Genomic DNA, 25895 nt, shown 5'->3' with positions numbered 1-25895 from the left:
ACCTCCCCCCCAGACCCCCTCAGGACCCCCAAAACCCCCCCAGGACCCCAAAACCTCCCCAGGACCCCCCCCTGCACCCCAAAACCCCACCCCGGACCCCCAAAACCCCTCTGGAACCCCCCCTTGCACCCCAAGCCCCCCCCCCGGACCCCCCCCCGGACCCCCAAAACCCCTCAAAACTCCCCCAGGACCCCCCCCCGCACCCCAAACCCCCCCAGGAACCCCCAGAACCCCCCTGTCCCTTGAAGCTCCCAATCTCCAACCATAGAGCTGCCTCCTCCGTACCCCTAGAGCGCCCCCTCCCCAACCATAGAGTCCCCATTGATCTGTATGGGAGACTGTGGGAGAGAGCGTCTCCTATTGTGTCTCTTCTGCCTCCTCCATTGCTCTCCCCAACCATAGAGCTGCCCCCCATCCCTATTGCTAGAGCGCCTCCTCCCCAACCATAGAGTCCCCATTGATCTCTATGGGGGTGTGTGTGGGCACGAGCGCCCCCTCCAGGGTCCCTTCTGCCTCCTCCATTGCTCTCCCCAACCATAGAGCTGCCCCCCATCCCTATTGCTAGAGCGCCTCCTCCCCAACCATAGAGTCCCCATTGATCTCTATGGGGGTGTGTGTGGGCACGAGCGCCCCCTCCTGGGTCCCTTCTGCCTCCTCCATCGCTCTCCCCAACCACAGAGCTGCCCCCATCCCTATTGCTAGAGCGCCTCCTCCCCAACCATAGAGTCCGCATTGATCTCTATGGGGCCATGTGGGCACGAGCGCCCCCTCCTGGGTCCCTTCTGCCTCCTCCATCGCTCTCCCCAACCATAGAGCTGCCCCCCATCCCTATTGCTAGAGAGCCCCCTCGTGGGTCCCCTCTGCCCCTTCCCCAACTCTGTGGTTGCCCCGCAGGAGGACTGCGCCCTGGACAACGTGTGGCTCATGGGAGGACTCAGCATCGTCTCCTCCGTCCCCGTCACCGCGCCCCTCGTCTGCCTGCTCTGCGCCAGCAAAGGCCTCCACCAGGTCTGCACCCCAAAAACGGGCCCCCCCCCCACCTCGGGGACCCCCAGCGAGCCTCGGGAACCCCAAAACCCCCTAAAAAACCCCCCGAGCCGTTCGAAAACAGCCCCAGAAACACACAGAGATGCTGAAAACTGCTCAAAATGTTGTAAAAAACGCTCCAAATGACCCGAAACGATGCGGAAAATGGGGAAAAGGGCTTGAAAAATAGAGAAAATGGCCCCAAAAATATGCAAAACCTGCCTGAAAACAGCCGAGTCGCTGTAAAAATAACCCAAACTGACCCAAAACCGTTGAAAAACACTCAAAATTGGGCCAAAATTATGTAGAATGCATCCAAAATCAATCAAATCGCTATAAAATGCCCCCAAATGGCACAAAACCATTGAAAAACACCCAAAATGGCCCCAAAATCATGTAGAACCTGTCCAAAAACACTCAAAATCACTCCAAAACCACCCAAATCGCCAGAAAAACTCTCAAAATGGCTCCAAAAACACGTAGAATCCATCCAAAAACTCTTAAATTGCTATAAAACACCCCAAAATGCCCTGAAACCATCGAAAAACACGCAAAACTGCCCCAAAATCATATAGAACGCATCCAAAATCAATCAAATCGCTATAAAATGCCCCAAAATGGCACAAAACCATTGAAAAACGCTCAAAACGGCCCCAAAATCATGTAGAACCCCTCGAAAAACACTCAAAATCACACAGAACCCCTCGAAAAACACCCAAATTGCTGGAAAAACCCTCAAAACGGCTCCAAAAACTCGTAGAATCCAGCCAAAAACTCTCAAATTGCTATAAAACAACCCAAAATGCCACAAAACCATCGAATAACACCCAAAACTGCCCCAAAACCATGTAGAACGCATCCAGAATCAATCAAATCGCTATAAAATACCCTAAAATGGCACAAAATCCTTGAAAAACACTCGAAACGGCCCCAAAATCACGCAGAACCCCTCGAAAAACACCCAAATCGCTGGAAAAACTCTCAAAACGGTTCCAAAAACTCGTAGAATCCATCCAAAAATTCTCAAATTGTGGTAAAAACACCCGAAACAGCCCCAAAACCATCCAAAAACTCCAAAAAAACCACCAAACCCATCAAAAAATAATAAAAAACCCCCCCAAAATAGCCCTAAACGTCACACAAATCACAAAAATCTGCAAAAATCTCCAAAAAACCTCCCCAAACCTTCCAAAATGGGTCAAAAAATCTCTCCTAAATTATCAGAACCTCCTAAAAAAGCTCAAAATCTCTTGAAAAGAGCCACAGACGTCTCTGAAATTCAGAAAAACTCCCCGAAACGCCAAAAAACTCCCTGAAACAGCACAAAAACTCATCAAAACACAAAAAAATGTCCCCGAAATGCCAAAAAATCTCCCCAAAACACCAAAAACTCATCAAACCACAAAAAAATCCCCCGGAAACGCCAAAAAACTCATCGAAATGCCAAAAAAACTCCCCGAAACCCCAAAAAATCTCCCTGAAATGTCAAAAAACTCATTGAAACACCAAAATATCTCCCCGAAACGCCAAAAAATCTCCCCGAAACACCAAAAAACTCATCAAAACACAAAAAAATCTCCCTGAAACGCCAAAAACACTTATCTAAACACTAAAAAATCTCCCCAAAACGCCAAAAAAACTCATCAAAACACTAAAAAATCTCCCCAAAACGTCAAAAAAACTCATCGAAACACAAAAAAATCTCCCCAAAACACAAAAAAACTCATTGAAACACAAAAAAATCTCCCCAAAACGCAAAAAACTCCCCGAAACGCCAAAAAAACTCATCGAAACACCAAAAAATCTCCCTGAAACGCCAAAAAAACTCATCAAAACACTAAAAAATCGCCCTGAAACACCAAAAAACTCATCAAAACACAAAAAAATCTCCCCAAAACGCAAAAAAACTCCCTGAAACGCCAAAAAAACTCATCGAAACACCAAAAAATCTCCCCGAAACGTCAAAAAAACTCATCAAAACACCAAAAAATCTGCCCAAAACGCAAAAAAACTCCCCGAAACGTCAAAAAATCTCATCAAAATACCGAAAAATCTCCCCAAAATGCAAAAAAACTCCCCGAAACGCCAAAAAATCTCATCGAAACACCAAAAAATCTCCCCAAAATGCAAAAAACCTCCCCGAAACGCAAAAAAAACTAATCAAAACACCGAAAAATCTCCCAGAAACACCAAAAAACTCTTGAAACCCCCCAAAACCTCCCTAAAAAGAAGCAAAAACTCCTCAAACCCCCCTAAAATGGAGCAAATTTGAGCTTTTTAGGTGATTTTGGGGTTTTTCGACGGATTCTACAACTTTTCATGTGGGTTTTGAGGGTTTTTCAGGCGATTTGGGGGCTTTTCGAGGAGTTTTCTGAATTTTGAGAGTTTTTGGCTGGATTCTACGTTGTTTTGGAGCCGTTTTGAGGGGTTTTCCGGTGATTTGGGTGTTTTTTGAGGGGTTCTACGTGATTTTGAGTGTTTTTCGCGGGGTTCTACGTGATTTTGGGGCCGTTTTGGGTGTTTTTTGATGGTTTTGGGGCTGTTTTGGGTGTTTTTACCATTATTTGAGAATTTTTTGATGGAATCTACGTGGTTTTGGAGCCGTTTTGAGGGGTTTTCCAGTAATTTGGGCGTTGTTCGATGGTTTCTGCGTGATTTTGAGTGTTTTTCAAGGGTTTCTAGATGATTTTGAGGCCGTTTTGGGTGTTTTTCAATGGTTTTGGGGTCGTTTTGGGTGGTTTTCGATGGTTTTGGGGCTGTTTTGGGTGTTTTTACCATGATTTGAGAATTTTTGGCTGGATTCTACGTGTTTTTGGAGCCGTTTTGAGGGTTTTTCCAGCGATTTGGGTGTTTTTCGATGGTTTCTGCGTGGTTTTGAGTGTTTTTCAAGGGTTTCTAGATGATTTTGGGGTCGTTTTGGGTGTTTTTCGATGGTTTTAGGGCTGTTTTGAGTGTTTTTACCATTATTTGAGAATTTTTGGCTGGATTCTACGTGTTTTTGGAGCCATTTTGAGGGTTTTTCCAGCGATTTGGGTGCTTTTTGAGGGGTTCTGTGCGATTTTGAGTGTTTTTCGCGGGGTTGTACATGATTTTGGGGCCATTTTGGGTGTTTTTCAATGGTTTTGGGGCTGTTTTGGGTGTTTTTACCGTGATTTGAGAGTTTTTGGACGGTTTCTACGTGTTTTTGGAGCCGTTTTGAGGGTTTTTCCAGGGATATGGGTGTTTTTGGAGGGGTTCTGCGTGGTTTTGAGTGTTTTTCAAGGGTTTCTAGATGATTTTGGGGCCGTTTTGGGTGTTTTTCGATGGTTTTGGGGCTGTTTTGGGTGGTTTTTGATGGTTTTGTGGCATTTTGGGGTGTTTTTACCATTATTTGAGGATTTTTGGCTGGATTCTACGTGTTTTTGGAGCCGTTTTGAGGGTTTTTCCAGCGATTTGGGTGTTTTTCGAGGGGTTCTGTGTGATTTGGAGTGTTTTTCGCGGGGTTCTACGTGATTTTGAGGCAGTTTTGGGTGTTTTTTGATGGTTTAGGGGCTGTTTTGGGGAGTTTTTGGCTATTTTGAGAAGATTTTTGGCTATTTTTGGTAGATTTTTGGCTAGTTTTGGAAGGTTTTAGCTATTTCTTGGAGATTTGGGGCTATTTTTATGATTTTTACTATTTTTGGAAGGTTTTAGCTATTTTTGAGAGGCTTTGGGCTATTTTTCAAAGGTTTTGGGCTGTTTTAGGGAGATTTTTGTGGTTTGGGGAGGTTTTTTGGTGGTTTGGGGAGGTTTTGGTCTGTTTTTGGAAAGTTTTTGGTTATTTTTGTGAGGTTTTAGCTATTATTAGAAGGTTTTGGGCTATTTTTGGAAGACTTTAGGCTGTTTTGGAAGGTTTTAGGTTATTTTTTGAACATTTTGGGCTATTTTTGTGAGGTTTTAGCTGTTTTTTTGACGTTTTGGGCTATTTTTTTGAGTTTTGGGGCTATTTTTTGGAGTTTTTGGCCATTTGGGGGAGGTTTTATGCTGCTTTTGTGAGGTTTTAGGCTATTTTTGTGAGGTTTTGGGCTATTTTGGAAGATTTAGGTTATTTTTGGAAGGTTTTAGGTTATTTTTTGAACGTTTAGGGCTGATTTGGGGAGGTTTTGTGCTATTTTTGTGAGCTTTAGGGCTATTTTTGGATAATTTTAGCTATTTTTGTAAGGTTTTAGCTACTTTTGAATGTTTTGGGCTGTTTTTGTGAGGTTTTACCTATTTTTTGAAGGCTTTTGTCTATTTCTGGAAGATTTTAGGTTCTTTTTGGAAGGTTTTAGGTTATTTTTTGAATGTTTTGGGCTGATTTGGGGAGGTTTTGTGCTATTTTTATGAGGTTTTAGCTGTTTTTTTGACGTTTTGGGCTATTTTTTTGCGTTTTGGGGCTATTTTTTTGGCGTTTTTGGCCGTTCCGGGGAGGTTTTTTGCTGGTTTGGGGCTATTTTTGTGAGGTTTGGTTTCCTTTTCGGGGTCCTGACCCCCCCCTTTGCCTTTCTCTCCCCGCAGCTGGTGCTGTGCCAGGTGTGCTGCCAGCCCTTCCACGCCTTCTGCCTCGGGGCCGAGGAGGCGCCGGCGCGGGGCGAGCGCTGGAGCTGCCGCCGCTGCAAGGCCTGTCAGGCCTGCGCACGCAGGGGGACCCCGCACAGGGTGGGGGACGGGGGGGCACGGGGGGCTGGGGGGGGCAATGGGGTCAATGGGGACTTGGGGACTTGGGGGGTGATGGGATCAATGGGGCCTTGGGGGTCAATGGGATCAATGGGGCCTTGGGGGTCAATGGGATCAATGGGGCCTTGGGGGTCAATGGAGTCAATGGGATCAATGGGGCCTTGGGGGTCAATGGGGTCAATGGGATCAATGGGGCCTTGGGGGTCAATGGAGTCAATGGGATCAATGGGGCCTTGGGGGTCAATGGGATCAATGGGATCAATGGGGCCTTGGGGGTCAATGGGATCAATGGGATCAATGGGGCCTTGGGGGTCAATGGGATCAATGGGATCAATGGGGCCTTGGGGTCAATGGGGTCAATGGGGCCTTGGGGGTCAATGGGGACCTGGGGGGCAGAGGGGACTTTTGATACTGGTTTATACTGGTCCATACTGGTCCATATTGGTCCTTACTGGTTTATACTGGGAGGCCCCTGGATGCTCTTAGTGGGGGCCAGAGGGGTTTGGGGGCGGGGCTTGGGCATCATTGGAGGGTGGGGGGTGGGTTCCCCTGATCCATACTGGTTTATACTGGTTTATACTGGTCTATACTGGTCTATACTGGTTTATACTGGTTTATACTGGTGTGTACTGGTGCAGCCGCTGCTGGAGTGCTCCCGCTGCCGCCGCTGCTTCCACCCGGGCTGCCTGGGCCCCGGCGCCCCCCCCCGCGCCCCCCCCCCGCGCCTGGGTGAGGCCTAATTGCCCCCCCCAATTGCCCCCCCACCCCTAATTACCCCCTCGACCCCTAATTACCCCCTTAATTACCCCCCCAACCTTTATTTTCCCCCTTATTGCCCCCCAATGGCCCCCAGACCCCCTTTATTGCCCCCAACCCCCCTTTATTGCCCCAAAACCCCCTTTTATTGCCCCATAACCCCCTTTATTGCCCCATAAACCCCCTTTTATTGCCCCATAAACCCCTTTTATTGCCCCATAAACCCCTTTTTTGCCCCATAAACCCCTTTATTGCCCCATAACCCCCTTTATTGCCCCATAAACCCCTTTTTTGCCCCATAAACCCTCTTTATTACCCCTAAACCCCCTTTATTGCCCCATAACCCCCTTTTATTGCCCCATAAACCCCTTTTATTGCCCCATAAACCCCTTTTTTGCCCCATAAACCCCTTTATTGCCCCATAACCCCCTTTATTGCCCCATAAACCCCTTTTTTGCCCCATAAACCCTCTTTATTACCCCTAAACCCCCTTTATTGCCCCATAACCCCCCTTTATTACCCCTAAACCCCCTTTATTGCCCCATAACCCCCCTTTATTGCCCCATAACCCCCTTTTATTGCCCCATAAACCCCATTTATTGCCCCCAACCCCCTTTATTGCCCCATAACCCCCTTTTATTGCCCCATAACCCCCCTTTATTGCTCCATAACCCCCTTTAATTGCCCCATAAACCCCTTTTATTGCTCCATAACCCCCCTTTATTGCCCCCCAAACCCCTTTTATTGCCCCATAAACCCCTTTTATTGCCCCCTGACCCCCCTTTATTGCCCCCTGACCCCCCGTTTCTGCCCCCCCAGCTCTGCTGGGGCTGCTCGCGCTGCGGGGGCTGCGGGGCCATCCCGGGGGGGGCGGGGGGGGACCCCGAATGGGCCCCCCAGGACGGGCTCTGCCCCCCCTGCGCCCGACGGAGACGCCACGGTGAGGGGGGGGGCAAAAAAAGGGGGGGTGGGGGGCAAAATAGGGGGGTTATGGGGCAATAAATTGGGGTTATGGGGCAATAAAGGGGGTTATGGGGCAATAAAGGGGGTTTAGGGGCAATAAGGGGGGTTTGGGGGGCAGTAAAGGGATTTATGGGACAATAAAAGGAGGTTATGGGTCAATAAAAGGGGTTTTGGGGGTAATAAAGGGGTTTGGGGGGCAATAAAAGGGGTTTATGGGGCAATAAAGGGGGGTTATGGGGCAATTAAAGGGGGTTATGGGGCAATAAAGGGGGTTTATGGGGCAATAAAAGGGGGTTATGGGGCAATAAAGGGGCATTTAGGGGCAATAAAGGGGGTTATGGGGCAATAAGAGGGTTTATGGGGCAATAAAAGGGGGTTTATGGGGCAATAAAAGGGGTTTATGGGGCAATAAAGGGGCATTTAGGGGCAATAAAGGGGTTTATGAGGCAATAAAAGGGGGTTCTGGGGCAATAAAGGGGGGTTATGGGTCAATAAAAGGGGGGTTATGGGGCAATAAGGGGGGGGCAATAACAGCTCTTTACCCCCCTCCCCAGGGTCTTTCTGCCCCACATGCGCCTGTTGGGGGGTGAAACAGGAGGAGGAAGACGGGGGGGAGCCCCCCCCCTGCCCCCAGTGCGGCCGCCCCACAGGTGAGGGGGGGTGGGGCCTATGGGGGCTCTATAGGGGCTCTATGGGGTCTGTGGGGTCTCTGTGGGGTCTCTATGGGGCTCTGTGGGGTCTCTATGGGGTCTATAGGGCTCTATGGGGTCTCTATGGGGTCCCTATGGGGTCTCTATGGGGTCTATAGGGCTCTATGGGGTCTCTATGGGGTCCCTATGGGGTCTCTATGGGGTCTATAGGGCTCTATGGGATCTCTGTGGGGTCTCTGCGGGGTCTTTATGGGGTCTATAGGGCTCTATGGGGTCTCTATGGGTCTCTGTGGGGTCTCTGTGGGGTCTCTGTGGGGTCTCTATGGGGTCTCTGTGGGGTCTCTGTGGGGTCTCTATGGGTCTCTATGGGGTCTCTATGGGGTCTCTGTGGGGTCTCTGTGGGGTCTCTGTGGGGTCTCTGTGGGTCTCTTTGGGGTCTCTGTGGGGTCTCTATGGGGTCTCTGTGGGGTCTCTTTGGGGTCTCTATGGGGTCTCTGTGGGGTCTCTGTGGGGTCTCTGTGGGGTCTCTATGGGGTCTCTGTGGGTCTCTTTGGGGTCTCTATGGGGTCTCTGTGGGGTCTCTTTGGGGTCTCTTTGGGGTCTCTGTGGGGTCTCTGTGGGGTCTCTGTGGGGTCTCTATGGGGTCTCTATGGGGTCTCTGTGGGGTCTCTGTGGGGTTTCTATGGGGTCTCTGTGGGGTCTCTATGGGGTCTCTGTGGGGTCTCTATGGGGTCTCTATGGGGTCTCTATGGGGTCTCTGTGGGGTCTCTGTGGGGTTTCTATGGGGTCCTTATGGGTCTTTATGGGGTCTCTATGGGGTCCCTATGGGGTCTCTATGTGTCCCTATGGGTTTCTATGGGTCCCTATGGGGTCTCTATGTGTCCCTATGGGTTTCTGTGTGTCCCTATGTCGTCTCTATGGGGTCTCTGTGGGTCCCTATGGGGTCCGTATGGGTCTCTGTGGGGCTGTATGGGTCTCTATAGGTCCCTATGAGGTGTCTTTGGGGTCTCTATGGGGTCTCTATGGGGTCTCTGTGGGTCCCTGTGGGGCTCTATGGGGTCTCTATGTGTCCCTGTGGGGTCTCTATGGGTCTCTGTGGGGTCTCTATGGGGCTCTATGGGGTCTCTATGGGGTCTCTATGGTCCCTATGGGGTCCCTATGGTTTCTATGGGTCCCTATGGGTCCCTATGGGTCCCTATGGTTTCTATGGGTCCCTATGAGGTCGCTATGGGTCTCTCTGTCCCTAGAGCCTCTCTCGGGGCTCCTCTCGCGGGTCCTTGGGGGGCTCCTGCGCTCGCCCCACGGCGCCGACCTCCTACGCTGCCCCCAGGTACCTATGGGGCGGGGGGGGGGTCACCTATGGGGCTGGAGGAGTCACTTATGGGGCTGGGGGGTCACTTACGGGGCTGGGGGGTCACTTATGGGGCTGGGGGGTCGTCACTTATGGGGCCAGGGGGTCACTTATGGGGCTGGGGGGTCACTTATGGGGCAGGGGGGTCACTTATGGGGCTGGGGGGGTCACTTATGGGGCTGGGGGGGGTCACTTATGGGGGGTTTGGACCCCCAGGAAGATTTTAAGGGTGTTTTTAGGGTGTTTTTTTGTGTTTTTGGTGTTTTTTCTGGGGTTTTTTTCAGTTTTTTGGACATTTGGGGTGTTTTTTGGTGTTTTTTATGTTTTTTTCTGGGTTTTTCTGCCTTTTTTTTTGATATTTTGGGTGTTTTTTGGTGTTTTTGGGGTGTTTTTTGTGGTTTTGGGGTGTTTTTTGGTGTTTTCGGGGTGGGTTTGTGTGTCTTTTTGTGGTTTTGGGGACATTTTTGCTGGGTTTTTTGGCATTTTCAGTACATTTTGAGCATTTTTCAGATATTTTTAGGTGGTTTTGGGTGTTTTCAGGGTGTTTTGGGGGCGTTTGGGGTAGTTTTTGAGGCATTTAGAGGGTGTTTTGGGTGTTTTGGGGTGTTTTGAGGGTGTTTGGGGTGTTTTTAGGGGCATTTTGGGTGTTTTGAGGGCATTTGGGGTGTTTTTTGAGGCATTTTGAGGGTGTTTTGGGGTGTTTTGAGGGTGTTTGGGGTGTTTTTAGGAGCGTTTTGGGTGTTTTGGGGGTGTTTAGGGTGATTTTGGTGCATTGTGAGGGTGTTTTGGGTGTTTTGGGGGTTTTGAGGGTGTTTTTTAAGGCATTTTGAGGGTGTTTTGGGTGTTTTGGGGTGTTTTGAGGGTGTTTGGGGTGTTTTTAGGGGCATTTTGGGTGTTTTGGGGGCGTTTGGGGTGGTTTTAGAGGCATTTAGAGGGTGTTTTGGGGTGTTTTGGGGTGTTTTGAGGGAGTTTGGGGTGTTTTTTGCGTCATTTTGAGGGTGTTTTAGGGTGTTTTGGGGTGTTTTGAGGGTGTTTGGGGTGTTTTGGGGGCATTTGGGGTGTTTTGGGGGCATTTGGGGTGTTTTTGAGGCATTTTGAGGGAGTTTTGGGGGGTTTGGAGGCGTTTGGGGTGTTTTTTGAGGCATTTTGAGGGTATTTTGTGTGTTTTGGGGTGATTTGAGAGTGTTTGGGGTGTTTTTTGGGTCATTTTGAGGGTATTTTGGGTGTTTTGGGGTGTTTTGAGGGCGTTTGGGGTCTTTTTAGGGGCATTTTGGGTGTTTTGGGGCGTTTGGGGTGTTTTTTGAGGCATTTAGAGGGTATTTTGGGTGTTTTGGGGTGTTTTGAGGGTGTTTGGGGTGTTTTTGAGGGTGTTTGGGGTGTTTTTAGGGGCATTTTGGGTGTTTTGGGGGCGTGTGGGGTGTTTTTTGGGTCATTTTGAGGCTGTTTGGGGTGTTTTGAGGCTGTTTGGGGTGTTTTGAGGGCATTTTAGGGCCATTTGGGGTGTTTTGGGGGCATTTTGGGTGTTTTGGAGGGTGTTTTGTGCGTTTTAGGGGCGTTTTGAGTGGTTTTGGGGTGTGTTTCTGGGCTGGGAGGGGGGGTCCTCGCCGTGCTGAACCCCCACCCCCCCTTCTCCTCCCAGTGTCCCCCCGGGGGGGTCAAGGGGCACCCAGGACCCTGCGACCTCGGGGCCATCGGGGCCCTCGTGGAGAACGGCAACTACGGCTCCGTGGTGAGGGGCTTAAATTAGGATTTTGGGGGGGTAAATGGGGGTTTTGGGGGGTAAATGGGGGTTTTGGGGGCGTAAATGGGGGTTTCGGGGGGGGAAATGGGGGTTTCGGGGGGGTAAATGGGGGTTTTGGGGGGTAAATGGGGAGTTTGGGGGGTCAATGGGGGGTTTGGGGGGTAAATGGGGATTTCAGGGGGGTAAATGGGGGTTTTGGGGGGTAAATGGGGAGTTTGGGGGGGTAAATGGGGGGTTTGGGGGGGTTAATGGGGATTTTGGGGGGTAAATGGGGGTTTCGGGGGGGGGTTAATGGGGGTTTTGGGGGGGTAAATGGGGGTTTTGGGGTAAATGGGGATTTTGGGGGGGTAAATGGGGGTTTTGGGGTAAATGGGGGTTTTTGGGGGGTAAATGGGGGTTTCAGGGGGATTAATGGGGGTTTGGGGGGTTAAATGGGGGTTTTGGGGGGGTAAATGGGGGTTTTGGGGGGTAAATGGGGATTTCGGGGGGTAAATGGGGGTTTTGGGGGGTAAATGGGGAGTTTGGGGGGTAAATGGGGATTTTGGGGGGGTAAATGGGGGGTTTGGGGGTTAAATGGGGGTTTTGGGGGTAAATGGGGAGTTTGGGGGGTAAATGGGGGTTTTGGGGTTAAATGGGGGTTTTGGGGGGGTAAATGGGGAGTTTGGGGGGTAAATGGGGGTTTTGGGGGGGGTAAATGGGGATTTCAGGAGGGTAAATGGGGGATTTTGGGGGGTAAATGGGGAGTTTGGGGGGTAAATGGGGGTTTTGGGGGGTAAATGGGGAGTCTGGGGGGTAAATGGGGGTTTCGGGGGGTAAATGGGGATTTTGGGGTGTAAATGGGGGGTTTGGGGGCTAAATGGGGAGTCTGGGGGGTAAATGGGGGTTTTGGGGGGGTAAATGGGGATTTTGGGGGGTAAATGGGGGGTTTAGGGGCTCCTAAACTCCTTTAAATAAGGAGTTTGGGGTCTGGGGGGGGGATTTGGGGTGGGGGGGCCGTATGGGGCCTATGGGAGGGGGATCTATGGGGCAGGAGGACCCACATATTTTTTTTGGGGGGGGGGGGGGCGTGTGGTAGGAGGAGTTCAGCGAGGATGTGGTGGGGGTTCTGCTGCGGGGGGGGGCGGGGAGAGACCCCCCCGAGGGGGGCGCCCGGCAGCTCTTCATCCAGGTGAGGGGGCCCTATGGGGCTATATGGGCCCTATGGGTCTCTATGGGGTCTCTATGGGGCTCTATGGGGTCTCTATAGGTCTCTATGGGTCCCTATGGGGCTCTGTGGGGTCTCTATGGGGTCTCTGTGGGGTCTCTGTGGGGTCTCTGTGGGGTCTCTATGGGGTCTCTGTGGGGTCTCTATGGGGTCTCTATGGGGTCTCTGTGGGGTCTCTGTGGGGTCTCTATGGGGTCTCTGTGGGGTCTCTATGGGGTCTCTGTGGGGTCTCTGTGGGGTCTCTGTGGGGTCTCTATGGGGTCTCTATGGGGTCTCTGTGGGGTCTCTAGGGGTCTCTATGGGGTCTCTATGGGGTCTCTGTGGGGTCTCTATGGGTCTCTGTGGGGTCTCTGTGGGGTCTCTGTGGGGTCTCTGTGGGGTCTCTGTGGGGTCTCTATGGGTCTCTGTGGGGTCTCTGTGGGGTCTCTGTGGGGTCTCTATGGGGTCTCTGTGGGGTCTCTGTGGGGTCTCTGTGGGGTCTCTGTGGGGTCTCTGTGGGTCTCTGTGGGGTCTCTATGGGGTCTCTGTGGGGTCTCTATGGGGTCTCTATGGGGTCTTTATGGGTCCCTATGGGTCTCTGTGGGGTCTCTGTGGGGTCTCTGTGGGGTTTCTATGGGGTCTCTATGGGGTCTCTGTGGGGTCTCTGTGGGGTCTCTGTGGGGTCTCTATGGGTCCCTATGGGTCTCTGTGGGGTCTCTATGGGGTCTCTGTGGGGTCTTTGTGGGGTCTCTCTGGGGTCTCTGTGGGGTCTCTGTGGGGTCTCTGTGGGGTCTTTGTGGGGTCTCTGTGGGGTCTCTGTGGGGTCTCTGTGGGGTCTCTATGGGTCCCTATGGGTCTCTGTGGGGTCTCTATGGGGTCTCTATGGGGTCTCTGTGGGTCTTTGTGGGGTCTCTCTGGGGTCTCTGTGGGGTCTCTGTGGGGTCTCTATGGGGTCTCTGTGGGGTCTCTGTGGGGTCTCTGTGGGGTCTCTATGGGTCTCTGTGGGGTCTCTGTGGGGTCTCTGTGGGGTCTCTATGGGGTCTCTGTGGGGTCTCTGTGGGGTCTCTGTGGGGTCTCTGTGGGGTCTCTGTGGGTCTCTGTGGGGTCTCTATGGGGTCTCTGTGGGGTCTCTATGGGGTCTCTATGGGGTCTTTATGGGTCCCTATGGGTCTCTGTGGGGTCTCTGTGGGGTCTCTGTGGGGTTTCTATGGGGTCTCTATGGGGTCTCTGTGGGGTCTCTGTGGGGTCTCTGTGGGGTCTCTGTGGGGTCTCTATGGGTCCCTATGGGTCTCTGTGGGGTCTCTATGGGGTCTCTCTGGGGTCTCTGTGGGGTCTCTGTGGGGTCTCTGTGGGGTCTTTGTGGGGTCTCTGTGGGGTCTCTGTGGGGTCTCTGTGGGGTCTCTGTGGGGTCTCTATGGGTCCCTATGGGTCTCTGTGGGGTCTCTGTGGGTCTTTGTGGGGTCTCTGTGGGGTCTCTGTGGGGTCTCTATGGGGTCTCTGTGGGGTCTCTGTGGGGTCTCTATGGGGTCTCTGTGGGGTCTCTATGGGGTCTCTATGGGGTCTCTGTGGGTCTTTGTGGGGTCTCTGTGGGTCTTTGTGGGGTCTCTGTGGGGTCTCTGTGGGGTCTCTATGGGGTCTCTGTGGGGTCTCTGTGGGGTCTCTATGGGGTCTCTGTGGGGTCTTTGTGGGGTCTCTGTGGGGTCTCTGTGGGGTCTCTATGGGGTCTCTGTGGGGTCTCTGTGGGGTCTCTGTGGGGTCTCTATGGGGTCTCTGTGGGGTCTCTGTGGGGTCTCTATGGGGTCTCTGTGGGGTCTCTGTGGGGTCTCTGTGGGGTCTCTATGGGGTCTCTGTGGGTCTCTGTGGGGTCTCTATGGGGTCTCTGTGGGGTCTCTATGGGGTCTCTGTGGGGTCTCTGTGGGGTCCCTGTGGGGTCTCTGTGGGGTCTCTATGGGGTCTCTGTGGGGTCTCTAGGGGTCTCTGTGGGGTCTCTGTGGGGTCTCTATGGGTCTCTATGGGGTCTCTGTGGGGTCTCTATGGGGTCTCTATGGGTCTCTGTGGGGTCTCTGTGGGTCTCTGTGGGGTCTCTATGGGGTCTCTATGGGTCTCTGTGGGGTCTCTGTGGGGTCTCTGTGGGGTCTCTATGGGGTCTCTGTGGGGTCTCTGTGGGTCTTTGTGGGGTCTCTATGGGGTCTCTGTGGGGTCTCTGTGGGGTCTCTATGGGGTCTCTATGGGGTCTCTATGGGGTCTCTATGGGTCTCTGTGGGGTCTCTGTGGGTCTCTGTGGGGTCTCTATGGGGTCTCTATGGGGTCTCTATGGGGTCTCTATGGGTCTCTGTGGGGTCTCTATGGGGTCTCTATGGGGTCTCTATGGGGTCTCTATGGGTCTCTATGGGTCTCTATGGGGTCTCTGTGGGGTCTCTATGGGGTCTCTGTGGGGTCTCTGTGGGGTCTCTGTGGGTCTTTGTGGGGTCTCTATGGGGTCTCTATGGGGTCTCTATGGGGTCCTTATGGGTCTTTATGGGGTCTCTATGGGGTCCCTATCGGTCTCTATGGGGTCTCTATGGGGTCCCTATGGGGTCTCTATGGGTCCCTATGGGTTTCTGTGTGTCCCTATGTCGTCTCTATGGGGTCTCTGTGGGTCCCTATGGGGTCCGTATGGGGTCTCTGTGGGGTCTCTATAGGTCCCTATGAGGTCTCTTTGGGGTCTCTATGAGTCTCTGTGGGGTCTCTGTGGGTCCCTGTGGGGCTCTATGGGGTCTCTATGTGTCCCTCTGTGTCCCTCTGTGTCCCTATGGGGTCCCTATGGGGTCCCTATGGGGTCCCTATGGGGTCCCTATGGGTCGCTGTGGGGCACTGACCCCCTTTCTTCAGCTCATGGGGGTCACTTTCCCCTGGTTCAACGCTGAGGACCCCGAACTGTGGCGCCCACGATGGGGGGGCGGGTGAGTCTGGGGGGTGGGGGTGAGACCCCAAATTTGGGGGGGACACCCCGATTTTGAGGGATTTGGGGGGGATTTGAGGGGATTTAGGGGGGATTCGGGGGGGTATTTGGGGTTTGGGGGGCTCGGGGGGGGGCTTGGGGGGGGTCTTGGGGGTATTTGGGGGGGTTTAGAGGGGGTCTAGGGGTATTTTGGGGGGTCTTCGGGGGTATTTGGGGGTGAGGGGGCTGATGGGGACACCCCCCGCCCCTTTTTCTCTCCCCATAGCGGGGTGCTGCCCCCCCCCACCCCCGACCACACGTACGCCCAGGGGCGCCCGGAGCCCCCCCTGCCCCACGGTGAGAACTGGGGGGGGCTGTGGGGCCATAAGGGGGCTCTATGGGTCCCTATGGGGCTCTATGGGGTCTCTATGGGGTCTCTGTGGGGTCTCTATGGGGTCTCTGTGGGTCTTTATAGGTCTCTGTGGGGTCTCTGTGGGGTCTCTATGGGGTCTCTATGGGTCTCTGGGGTCTCTATAGGGTCTCTATGGGTCTCTATGGGTCTCTGTGGGGTCTTTATGGGTTCTCTATGGGGTCTCTATGGGGTCTCTATGGGGTCTCTTTGAGGTCTCCAGGGGTCTCTGTGGGGTCTCTGTGGGGTCTCTATGGGTCTCTATAGGGCTCTATGGGGTCTCTATGAGTCTCTTTGGGGTTCCTATGGGTCCCTATGGGGTCTCTGTGGGGTCTCTGTGGGTCCCTATGCATCTCTATGGGGTCTCTATGGGGTCTCTGTGGGGTCTCTATGGGGTCTCTATGGGGTCTCTATGGGGTCTCTATGGGGTCTCTGTGGGGTCTCTATGGGGTCTCTGTGGGGTCTCTGTGGGGTCTCTGTGGGGTCTCTATGGGGTCTCTGGGGTCTCTATGGGGTCTCTGGGGTCTCTATGGGGTCTCTATGGGGTCTCTATGGGTCTCTGTGGGGTCTCTGTGGGGTCTCTATGGGGTCTCTATGGGTCTCTGTGGGGTCTCTGTGGGGTCTCTGTGGGGTCTCTATGGGGTCTCTATGGGGTCTCTGTGGGGTCTCTGTGGGGTCCCTATGGGGTCCCTATGGGGTCGCTATGGGGTCCCTATGGGTCCCTTTGCATCCCTATGGGTCCCTATGGGTCCCTATGGGGTTCCTATGGGGTCGCTATGGGGTCCCTATGGGTCCCTATGGGGTTCCTATGGGGTCGCTATGGGGTCCCTATGGGTCCCTATGGGGTCCCTATGGGGTCGCTATGGGTCCCTATGGGTCCCTATGGGGTCGCTATGGGGTCTCTCTGGGTCTGTGCCCCCCAGACGAGGCCGAGGAGGCTGTGGGGCCGCCGGGCGCGGGGTTCGGGGGGGACGAGCGGCTCTGTGTGCTCTGCCTGCAGCGCGGGGACGCGCCCCCCCAGGTGAGAACGGGCTCCTATAGGGGCTGGGGGGCACCTATAGGGGCTGGGGGGCCCCTATGGGGGGTTTGGGGGGGGTTAGGGGGCTCCTATTAGGGGTTATGGGGCTCCTATGGGGGGCTGAGGGGCTCCTATGGGGTTTTGGGGGCTCCTATGGGGGGTTAGGGGGCTCCTATAGGGGCTGGGTGTCTCCTATGGGGGGTTAGGGGGCTCCTATTGCGGCTGAGAGTCACCTATAGGGGCGTAGGAGTCACCTGTAGGGGGCTGGGGGGCTCCTATGGGTGGTCGGGGGGCACCTGGAGGGGCTGGAGGGGCTCCTATGGGGGGCTAGGGGGCCTCCTATGGGGTCTGGGGGGCCCCTATGGGGGGTTAGGGGGATCCCATGGGGGGTTAGGGGCTCCTATAGGGGATGGGGGGGCACCTATGGGGGATGGGGGGCACCTATGGGGGTTATTGGGCTCTTATAGGGGATGGGGGAGCTCCTATAGGGGATGGGGGGGGCTGCTATGGTGGGTTTGGGGGTTCCTATGGGGGGTTAGGGGGCTCCTATAGGGTGTTGGGGGGCTCCTATGGGGTTTTGGGGAGCATCTGTGGGGGCTGAGGGGCTCCTATTGGGGGTTAGGGGGCTCCTATAGGGGGTTAGGGGGCTCCTATGGGGTCTAGGGGGCTTCTAGGGGGGATTGGAGGGGTTGAGGGGCTCCTATGGGGGGTTAGGGAGCACTTATGGGGGGTTAGGGGGCACCTATGGGGGCTTAGGAGTCACCTATAAGGGACTGGGGGGCACCTATGGGGGGTTAAGGTGCTCTTAGGTGGTGGGGGCTGGGATCTATGGGGTCTCTATGGGTCCCAGTGGGTCCCTATGGGGTCTCTATGGATCCCTGCGGGGTCTCTATGGGTCCCTGTGGGTCTCTATGGGGTCTCTATGGGTCTCTATGGGTCTCTATGGGGTCTATGGGGTCTATGGGGTCTCTATGGGTTGCTGTGGGTCCCTGTGGGTCTCTATGGGTCTCTATGGGTCCCTATGGGGGTGTGTATGGGGTCTCTAAGGGTCTCTATGCGTCCCTATGGATCCCTATGTGTCTCTATGGGTCTCTATGGGTCCCTGTGTGTCTCTATGGGGTCTCTATGGGTCCCTATATGTCCCTATGGGTCTCTGTGGGGTCCCTGTAAGTCTCTACGGGTCCCTCTGGGTTGCTGTGAGGTCTCTATGGGGTCCCTATGGGTCGCTGTGGGTTCCTAAGTGTCTCTATGGGTCCCTATGGGTCCCTATGGGTCTCTATGGGGTCCCTATGTGTCTCTATGGGGTCTCTATGGGGTCCCTATGGGGTCTCTATGGGGTCCCTATGTGTCTCTGTGGGTGTCTATGGGTGTCTATGGGTCCCTATGTGTCTCTGTGGGTCCCTATGGGTCACTATGGGTCACTATGGGGTCTCTATGGGTCCCTATGGATCCCTATGGGTCTCTATGGATCCCTAGGGGTCTCTATGGCTCTCTAGGGGTGTCTATGGGGTCCATATGGGTCTCTGTGGGGCTCTATGGGGTCTCTATGTGTCTCTATGGGGTCTCTATGGGTCCCTATGGATCCCTATGTGTCTCTATGGGTCTCTATGGGGTCTCTGTGGCGTCTCTATGGGGTGTCTGTGGGGTCTCTGTGGGGTCTCTATGGGTCCCTGTGGGGTCTCTGTGGGGTCCCTATGGGTCCCTATGTTTCCCTATGGCTCCCTATGTGTCTCTATGGCTCCCTATGGCTCCCTATGTGTCCCTATGGCTCCCTATGGCTCCCTATGGGTCCCTATGTGTCCCTATGGCTCCCTGTGGGTCCCTATGGGTCCCTATGGGTCCCTCTGGGTTGCTGTGAGGTCTCTATGGGTCTCTATGGGGTCTCTATGGGGTCCCTATGTGTCCCTATGGGTCTCTATGGCTCCCTATGGCTCCCTATGGCTCCCTATGGCTCCCTATGTGTCCCTATGAGTCCCTGTGGGTCCCTGTGGGTCCCTGTGGGTCCCTATGGGTCCCCTATGGGTCCCTGTGGGTCCCTATGGGTCCCCTATGGGTCCGTCTGGGTGGCAGGAGGCGGGGCGGCTGCTCTACCTGGGCCAGAACGAATGGGCCCACGTCAACTGCGCCCTCTGGTCGGCCGAGGTCTTCGAGGAGGACGACGGGACCCTCCGCAACGTCCACGCCGCCGTCGCCCGCGGCCGCCAGATGGTGTGGGGCTGGGGGGGCCGCTGTGGGGCTGGGGGGGCCGCTATGGGGCTGGGGAGGGGGCTGGGGGGCAGCTATAGGGGAGTTGCTGGCACTGAAGGGGTTAAAGAGGCACCTAGAGGTGTTTGGGATCCAGCTATGGGGCTGGGGAGGGGGCTATGGGGCTGGGGAGGGGGCTATGGGGCAGCTATGGGGCTGGGGAGGGGGCTGGGGGGCAGAGGAGGGGGCTATGGGGCTGGGGAGGGGGCTATGGGGCAGCTATAGGGGAGTTGCTGGCATTGAAGGGGTTAAAGAGGCACCTAGAGGTGTTTGGGATCCAGCTATGGGGCTGGGGAGGGGGCTATGGGGCTGGGGAGGGGGCTATGGGGCAGCTATAGGGGAGTTGCTGGCACTGAAGGGGTTAAAGAGGTACCTAGAGGTGTTTGGGATCCAGCTATGGGGCTGGGGAGGGATCTATGGGGCTGGGGAGGGGGCTATGGGGCTGGGGAGGGGGCTGGGGAGGGGGCTATGGGGCTGGGGAGGGGGCTATGGGGCTGGGGAGGGATCTATGGGGCTGGGGAGGGGGCTATGGGGCGGCTATGGGGCTGGGGAGGGGGCTATGGGGCTGGGGAGGGGGCTATGGGGCAGCTATAGGGGAGTTGCTGGCATTGAAGGGGTTAAAGAGGCACCTAGAGGTGTTTGGGATCCAGCTATGGGGCTAGGGAGGGATCTATGGGGCTGGGGAGGGGGCTATGGGGCTGGGGGGGCCGCTATGGGGCAGGGGGGGGGGCTATGGGGCAGAGGAGGGGGCTATGGGGCTGGGGAGGGGGCTATGGGGCAGCTATAGGGGAGTTGCTGGCACTGAAGGGGTTAAAGAGGCGCTGTGGGGCCCTATGGGGTCTCTATGGGGTCTCTGTGGGGTCTCTGTGGGGGCTCTATGGGGTCTCTGTGGGGTCTCTGTGGGGCTCTATGGGGTCTCTATGGGGTCTCTGTGGGGTCTCTGTGGGGTCTCTGTGGGGTCTCTATGGGGTCTCTATGGGGTCTCTGTGGGGTCTCTGTGGGGTCTCTGTGGGGGCTCTATGGGGTCTCTATGGGGTCTCTGTGGGGTCTCTGTGGGGGCTCTATGGGGTCTCTATGGGGTCTCTGTGGGGTCTCTATGGGGTCTCTGTGGGGTCTCTGTGGGGTCTCTATGGGGTCTATGGGGTCTCTGTGGGGTCTCTGTGGGGTCTCTATGGGGTCTCTGTGGGGCTCTATGGGGTCTCTATGGGGTCTCTGTGGGGTCTCTGTGGGGTCTCTGTGGGGGCTCTATGGGGTCTCTGTGGGGTCTCTATGGGGTCTATGGGGTCTCTGTGGGGTCTCTGTGGGGTCTCTATGGGGTCTCTGTGGGGCTCTATGGGGTCTCTATGGGGTCTCTGTGGGGTCTCTGTGGGGCTCTATGGGGTCTCTATGGGGTCTCTGTGGGGTCTCTATGGGGTCTCTATGGGGTCTATGGGGTCTCTGTGGGGTCTCTATGGGGTCTCTGTGGGGTCTCTATGGGGTCTCTGTGGGGTCTCTGTGGGGTCTCTATGGGGTCTCTATGGGGTCTTTATGGGTCTCTAGGGGGTCTCTGTGGGGTCTCTGTGGGGGCTCTATGGGGTCTCTGTGGGGTCTCTATGGGGTCTCTGTGGGGTCTCTATGGGGTCTCTGTGGGGTCTCTAGGGGGTCTCTGTGGGGTCTCTGTGGGGTCTCTGTGGGGTCTCTATGGGGTCTCTATGGGGTCTTTATGGGTCTCTAGGGGGTCTCTGTGGGGTCTCTATGGGGTCTCTATGGGGTCTCTATGGGGTCTCTATGGGGTCTCTGTGGGGTCTCTATGGGGTCTCTATGGGGTCTCTGTGGGGTCTCTAGGGGGTCTCTGTGGGGTCTCTGTGGGGTCTCTATGGGGTCTCTATGGGGTCTATGGGGTCTCTATGGGGTCTCTGTGGGGTCTCTGTGGGGTCTCTATGGGGTCTCTATGGGGTCTCTGTGGGGTCTCTGTGGGGTCTCTGTGGGGTCTCTGTGGGGTCTCTATGGGGTCTCTGTGGGGTCTCTGTGGGGTCTCTATAGGTCCATATGGGTCGCTGTGGGTCACTGTGTCCCCTTTTTCTCTCCAAATTCCCACATTTTGCTCCAAATTCCCACATTTTCTCTCCAATTTCCACATTTTTCTCCAAATTCCCCCTTTTTCTCTCCAAATTTTCACATTTTCTCTCCAAATTTCCACATTTTGCTCCAAATTTCCACATTTTCTCTCCAAACTTCCTCTTTTTTCTCCAAATTCCCCCTTTTCTCTCCAAATTCCCCCTTTTTCTCTCCAAATTCCCCCTTTTTTCTCCAAATTCCCCATTTCCTCTCCAAATTTCCCCTTTTCTCTCCAAATTTCCACATTTTCTCTCCAAATTTCCACATTTTCTCTCCAAATTCCCCCTTTTTCTCTCCAAATTCCCACATTTTGCTCCAAATTTCCCCATTTTCTCTCCAAATTCCCACATTTTGCTCCAAATTTCCACATTTTCTCTCCAAATTCCTACATTTTCTCTCCAAATTCCCACATTTTCTCTCCAAATTTCCCCTTTTCTCTCCAAATTCCCCCTTTTTCTCTCCAAATTCCCACATTTTTTCTCCAAATTCCCCCTTTTTCTCTCCAAATTTCCACATTTTGCTCCAAATTTCCACATTTTCTCTCCAAATTCCCCCTTTTTCTCTCCAAATTTTCACATTTTGCTCCAAATTTCCACATTTCCTCTCCAAATTCCCACATTTTTCTCCAAATTCCCCCTTTTTCTCTCCAAATTTCCACATTTTGTCTCCAAATTCCCTTTTTTCTCTCCAAATTTTCACATTTTGCTCCAAATTTCCACATTTCCTCTCCAAATTCCCACATTTTTCTCCAAATTCCCCCTTTTTCTCTCCAAATTTCCACATTTTGTCTCCAAATTCCCTTTTTTCTCTCCAAATTTTCACATTTTGCTCCAAATTTCCACATTTTCTCTCCAAATTTCCCCTTTTTCCCTCCAAATTTCCCCATTTTGCTCCAAATTTCCCCATTTTCTCTCTCAATTCCCCCTTTTTTTCCCGTCCAACCCCTCCAACTCCCTTTCTTCTGCGTCCGGGCTGGTTCCGGGGTGTCCCCCCTGTCCCCCCGACCCTGTCCCCCCCCGGTGACCCCCGTGTCCCCGTGTCCCAGCGCTGCGAGCTCTGCGGCCGCCCCGGGGCCACCGTCGGCTGCTGCTTGGCCGCCTGCCTGGCCAACTATCACTTCATGTGCGCCCGGAGGCGCCGCGCCGCCTTCCAGAAGGACAAGAAGGTCTTCTGCCACCGCCACACCCGCCTCCTCGATGGCACCGTGAGGACTCTGGGGGGGGTCTGGGGGCCATGGGGTGGGATTTGGGGTCCATAGGGAGCGTTTAAGATCCATAGGGAGGAGTTTGAGGCTCCAGGGAACCTCTGGGAGAAGGTTGGGGCGGTGGGAACCCATGAGGACGTCGGGTTCCTTGGGTTCCTCAGCTCCCAGGGGTCCATGGGGTGGGATTTGAGATCCATGGGGTGGGATTTGGGGTCCATAGGGAGGGTTTAAGATCCATACGGAGGAGTTTGAGGCTCCAGGGAACCTCTGGGAGAAGGTTGAGGTGGTGGGAACCCATGAGGACGTCGGGTTCCTTGGGTTCCTGAGCTCCCAGGGGTGGTGGGAGGAGGTTTGGGGTCCATGGGGTGGGATTTGGGGTCCATGGGGTGGGATTTGGGGTCCATAGGGAGGAGTTTGAGGCTCCAGGGAACCTCTGGGAGAAGGTTGAGGTGGTGGGAACCCATGAGGACGTCGGGTTCCTTGGGTTCCTGAGCTCCCAGGGGTGCTGGGAGGAGGTTTGGGGTCCATGGGGTGGGATTTGGGGTCCATGGGGTGGGATTTGGGGTCCATAGGGAGGAGTTTGAGGCTCCAGGGAACCTCTGGGAGAAGGTTGAGGTGGTGGGAACCCATGAGGACGTCGGGTTCCTTGGGTTCCTCAGCTCCCAGGGGTGCTGGGAGGGGGTTTGGGGTCCACGGGGTGGGATTTTTGGGGGGTTCTGACCTCTTTTTTTGGGTGGCTTGGTTGGGATTTTGGGGTCCTCGGGGTCCTCCTGAGCCTCTGTCCCCGCGGTGGCACCAGGAGCTGGTGGGGGACGAGGACTTCGCCGTCCTGCGCCGCGTCCTGGTGGATTTCGGGGGGATCAGCCTCAAGCGCAAGTTCCTGGGGGGCCTCGAGCCCGAGGCCGTCAGCGTCATGATCGGTGAGAGGGGGGGGGACCTATAGGGGGGCGCCTATAGAGGGGGGTTGGTGGCATCTGTAGGGGGTTTGGAGGGGTTGAGGGCATCTCAAGGGGGTTTGGAGGCATCTAGGGGGGGATTGGGGGGGAAAATGAGGGGTTGGGGGCATCTCTAGGGGGTTTGAGGGCACCTATAGGGGGTTTGAGGGCGTCTATAGAGGGTTTGGGGGCATCTATAGGGGGGTTGGAAGGGTTGGTGGTATCTTAAGGGGGTTTGAGGGCACCTATAGGGGGTTTGAGGGCATCTAGAGGGGGTTTGGAGGGGTAGGGGCATCTCTAGGGGGTTTGGGGGTATCTATAGGGGGTTTGAGGGCATCTCTAGGGGGTTTGGAGGGGTTGGTGGCATCTCAAGGGGGTTTGAAGGCACCTATAGGGGGTTTGAGGGTATCTGTAGGGGGTTTGAGGGCATCTATAGGGGGATTGGAGGGGTTGGTGGCATCTCAAAGGGGTTTGGGGGCATCTGGGGGGAGAAATGAGGGGTTGGGGGCATCTATAGGGGTTTGAGGGCACCTATAGGGGGTTTGAAGGCGTCTATAGGGGGTTTGAAGGCATCTACAGGGGGTTTAAGGGCATCTATAGGGGGTTTGAGGGCATCTATAGGGGGTTTGGAGGGGTTGGTGGTATCTGTAGGGGGGTTTGAGGGCACCTATAGGGGCTTTGAGGGTATGTGTAGGGGGTTTGGAGGGGTTGGGGGCATCTGTAGGGGGTTTGGGGGCACCTATAGGGGGTTTAAGGGCACCTATAGGGGGTTTGAGGGCATCTGTAGAGGGTTTGGAGGGGTTGGGGGCATCTTAAGGGGGCGTGGAAGGCATCTATAGGGGGTTTAAGGGCACCTATAGGGGGTTTGAGGGCATCTGTAGAGGGTTTGGAGGGGTTGGGGGCATCTCAAGGGGGTTTGGGGGCATCTCGGGGGGGATTGGGGGGAGAAATGAGGGGTTGGGGGCATCTATAGGGGGTTTGAGGGCACCTATAGGGGGTTTAAGGGTATCTGTAGGGGGTTGGAGGGCATCTATAGGGGGTTGGAGGAGTTGGGGGCATCTCAAGGGGGGTTTGAAGGCATCTATAGGGGGTTTAAGGGCACCTATAGGGGGTTTGAGGGCATCTGTAGAGGGTTTGGAGGGGTTGGGGGCATCTTAAGGGGGGTTTGAAGGCATCTGTAGGGGGTTTGAGGGCATCTATAGGGGGTTTGGAGGGGTTGGTGGCATCTCAAGGGGGTTTGGGGGCATCTATAGGAGGGTTGGTGGCGTCTCTAGGGGGTTTGAGAGCATCTATAGGGAGTTTGGGGGATCTGGGGTGGGTTTGAGGGCATCTATAGGGGGGTTTGGGGGGTCTGGGGTGGGTTTGAGGGCATCTATAGGGGGGTTGGGGGAAGAAAGTGGAGCTTGGTGGCACCTATAGGGGGTTTGGAGGGGCTTTGGGGGCACCTATAGGGGGTTTGGGGGGGCTATGGGAGGGTCTGGGGGCACCTATAGGGGGTTTTGGGGGGCTATTTGTAGGTTTGGGGGCATCTATAGGGGGGTTGAGGGGGTTTGGGGGGGCTCTGGGGCACCTATAGGGGGTTTAGAGGGGGTCTAGGGGGTGTTGGGGGGCACCTATAGGGGTTGGGGGGGGCTCTGGGGCTCCTATAGGGGGTTTAGGGGTCCCCCCGGAGCTGACGGGGGGGGGGGGTCGCAGGGTCCATTCGCATCGACAGCCTCGGGGCCCTCACGGAGCTGTCGGAGAGCGGAGGGCGGCTCTTCCCAGTGGGATACCAGTGCGTACTGGGGGGCACTGGGGGGGACTGGGGGGGACTGGGGGGGACTGGGGGGCACTGGGGGGGACTGGGAGGGACTGGGAGGGGACTGGGGGGGGACTGGGGGGGACTGGGGGGGACTGGGGGGCACTGGGGGGGACTGGGAGGGACTGGGAGGGGACTGGGGGGGGACTGGGGGGGGACTGGGGGGGACTGGGGGGCACTGGGGGGGACTGGGAGGCACTGGGGGGCACTGGGAGGGGATTGGGGGGCACTGGGAGGGACTGGGGGGGACTGGGAGGGACTGGGGGGGACTGGGAGGGGACTGGGAGGGACTGGAGGGGACTGGGAGGGACTGGGAGGGACTGGGAGGGGACTGGGAGGGACTGGGAGGGGACTGGGGGGGGACTGGGAGGGGACTGGGGGGGACTGGGAGGGGACTGGGAGGGGACTGGGGGGGACTGGGAGGGGACTGGGAGGGGACTGGGAGGGACTGGGAGAGGACTGGGAGGGACTGGGAGGGACTGGGAGGGACTGGGAGGGACTGGGAGGGGACTGGGAGGGACTGGGGGGACTGGGAGGGGACTGGGAGGGACTGGGAGGGACTGGGAGGGGACTGGGAGGGACTGGGAGGGACTGGGAGGGACTGGGAGGGACTGGGAGGGGACTGGGAGGGGATTGAGGGGGACTGGGAGGGACTGGGAGGCACTGGGAGAGGAGTAGGCGGCTCTTACTGGGCTCAGTGGTCCTTACTGGTTTGTACTGGGCGGGTGCTTGGAGGATGGGGGTCCCTCCTGGTCCATACTGGTTTATACTGGTCCATACTGGTCCATACTGGTCTATAGGGCTTTATACTGGGTGGGAGCTGATGGGGGTGGGTCCCTCCTGGTCCATACTGGTTTCTACTGGGAGGGGTTTTGAGGGGGGGAGGGTGTCTCCCAGCCCCCCCCGCGGTCCATACTGGTCCATAC

At 55.4% G+C, this 25895-nt stretch overlaps 1 protein-coding gene across 1 annotated transcript in view; it reads left to right on the top strand.

Annotated features, from left to right (window-relative positions):
* LOC138734934 (histone-lysine N-methyltransferase 2B-like) overlaps window positions 1–24999 on the top strand; it is a gene marked incomplete at its 3' end in the record, with an annotated part of 42552 nt that extends 17553 nt beyond the window's left edge. Inside the window, exons 9-22 of the mRNA XM_069882757.1 lie at window positions 895–1008; window positions 5542–5682; window positions 6339–6429; window positions 7276–7396; window positions 7974–8069; window positions 9317–9399; window positions 12292–12329; window positions 15216–15286; window positions 15551–15621; window positions 16597–16694; window positions 18762–18899; window positions 22078–22236; window positions 23036–23156; window positions 24867–24999. Of these exons, the coding sequence (XP_069738858.1) occupies window positions 895–1008; window positions 5542–5682; window positions 6339–6429; window positions 7276–7396; window positions 7974–8069; window positions 9317–9399; window positions 12292–12329; window positions 15216–15286; window positions 15551–15621; window positions 16597–16694; window positions 18762–18899; window positions 22078–22236; window positions 23036–23156; window positions 24867–24999 (1475 nt within the window). The remainder of the gene's footprint in view (window positions 1–894; window positions 1009–5541; window positions 5683–6338; window positions 6430–7275; window positions 7397–7973; window positions 8070–9316; window positions 9400–12291; window positions 12330–15215; window positions 15287–15550; window positions 15622–16596; window positions 16695–18761; window positions 18900–22077; window positions 22237–23035; window positions 23157–24866) is intronic.
* Between the last annotated feature and the right edge of the window lie 896 nt (window positions 25000–25895).

This window comes from Phaenicophaeus curvirostris, unplaced genomic scaffold, assembly GCF_032191515.1.
Source record: "Phaenicophaeus curvirostris isolate KB17595 unplaced genomic scaffold, BPBGC_Pcur_1.0 scaffold_320, whole genome shotgun sequence".
Taxonomy (NCBI): Eukaryota; Metazoa; Chordata; class Aves; order Cuculiformes; family Cuculidae; genus Phaenicophaeus; species Phaenicophaeus curvirostris.
The sequence above is the reverse complement of the archived record's forward strand: the minus strand, read 5'-3'. Positions and strand labels throughout refer to the sequence as shown.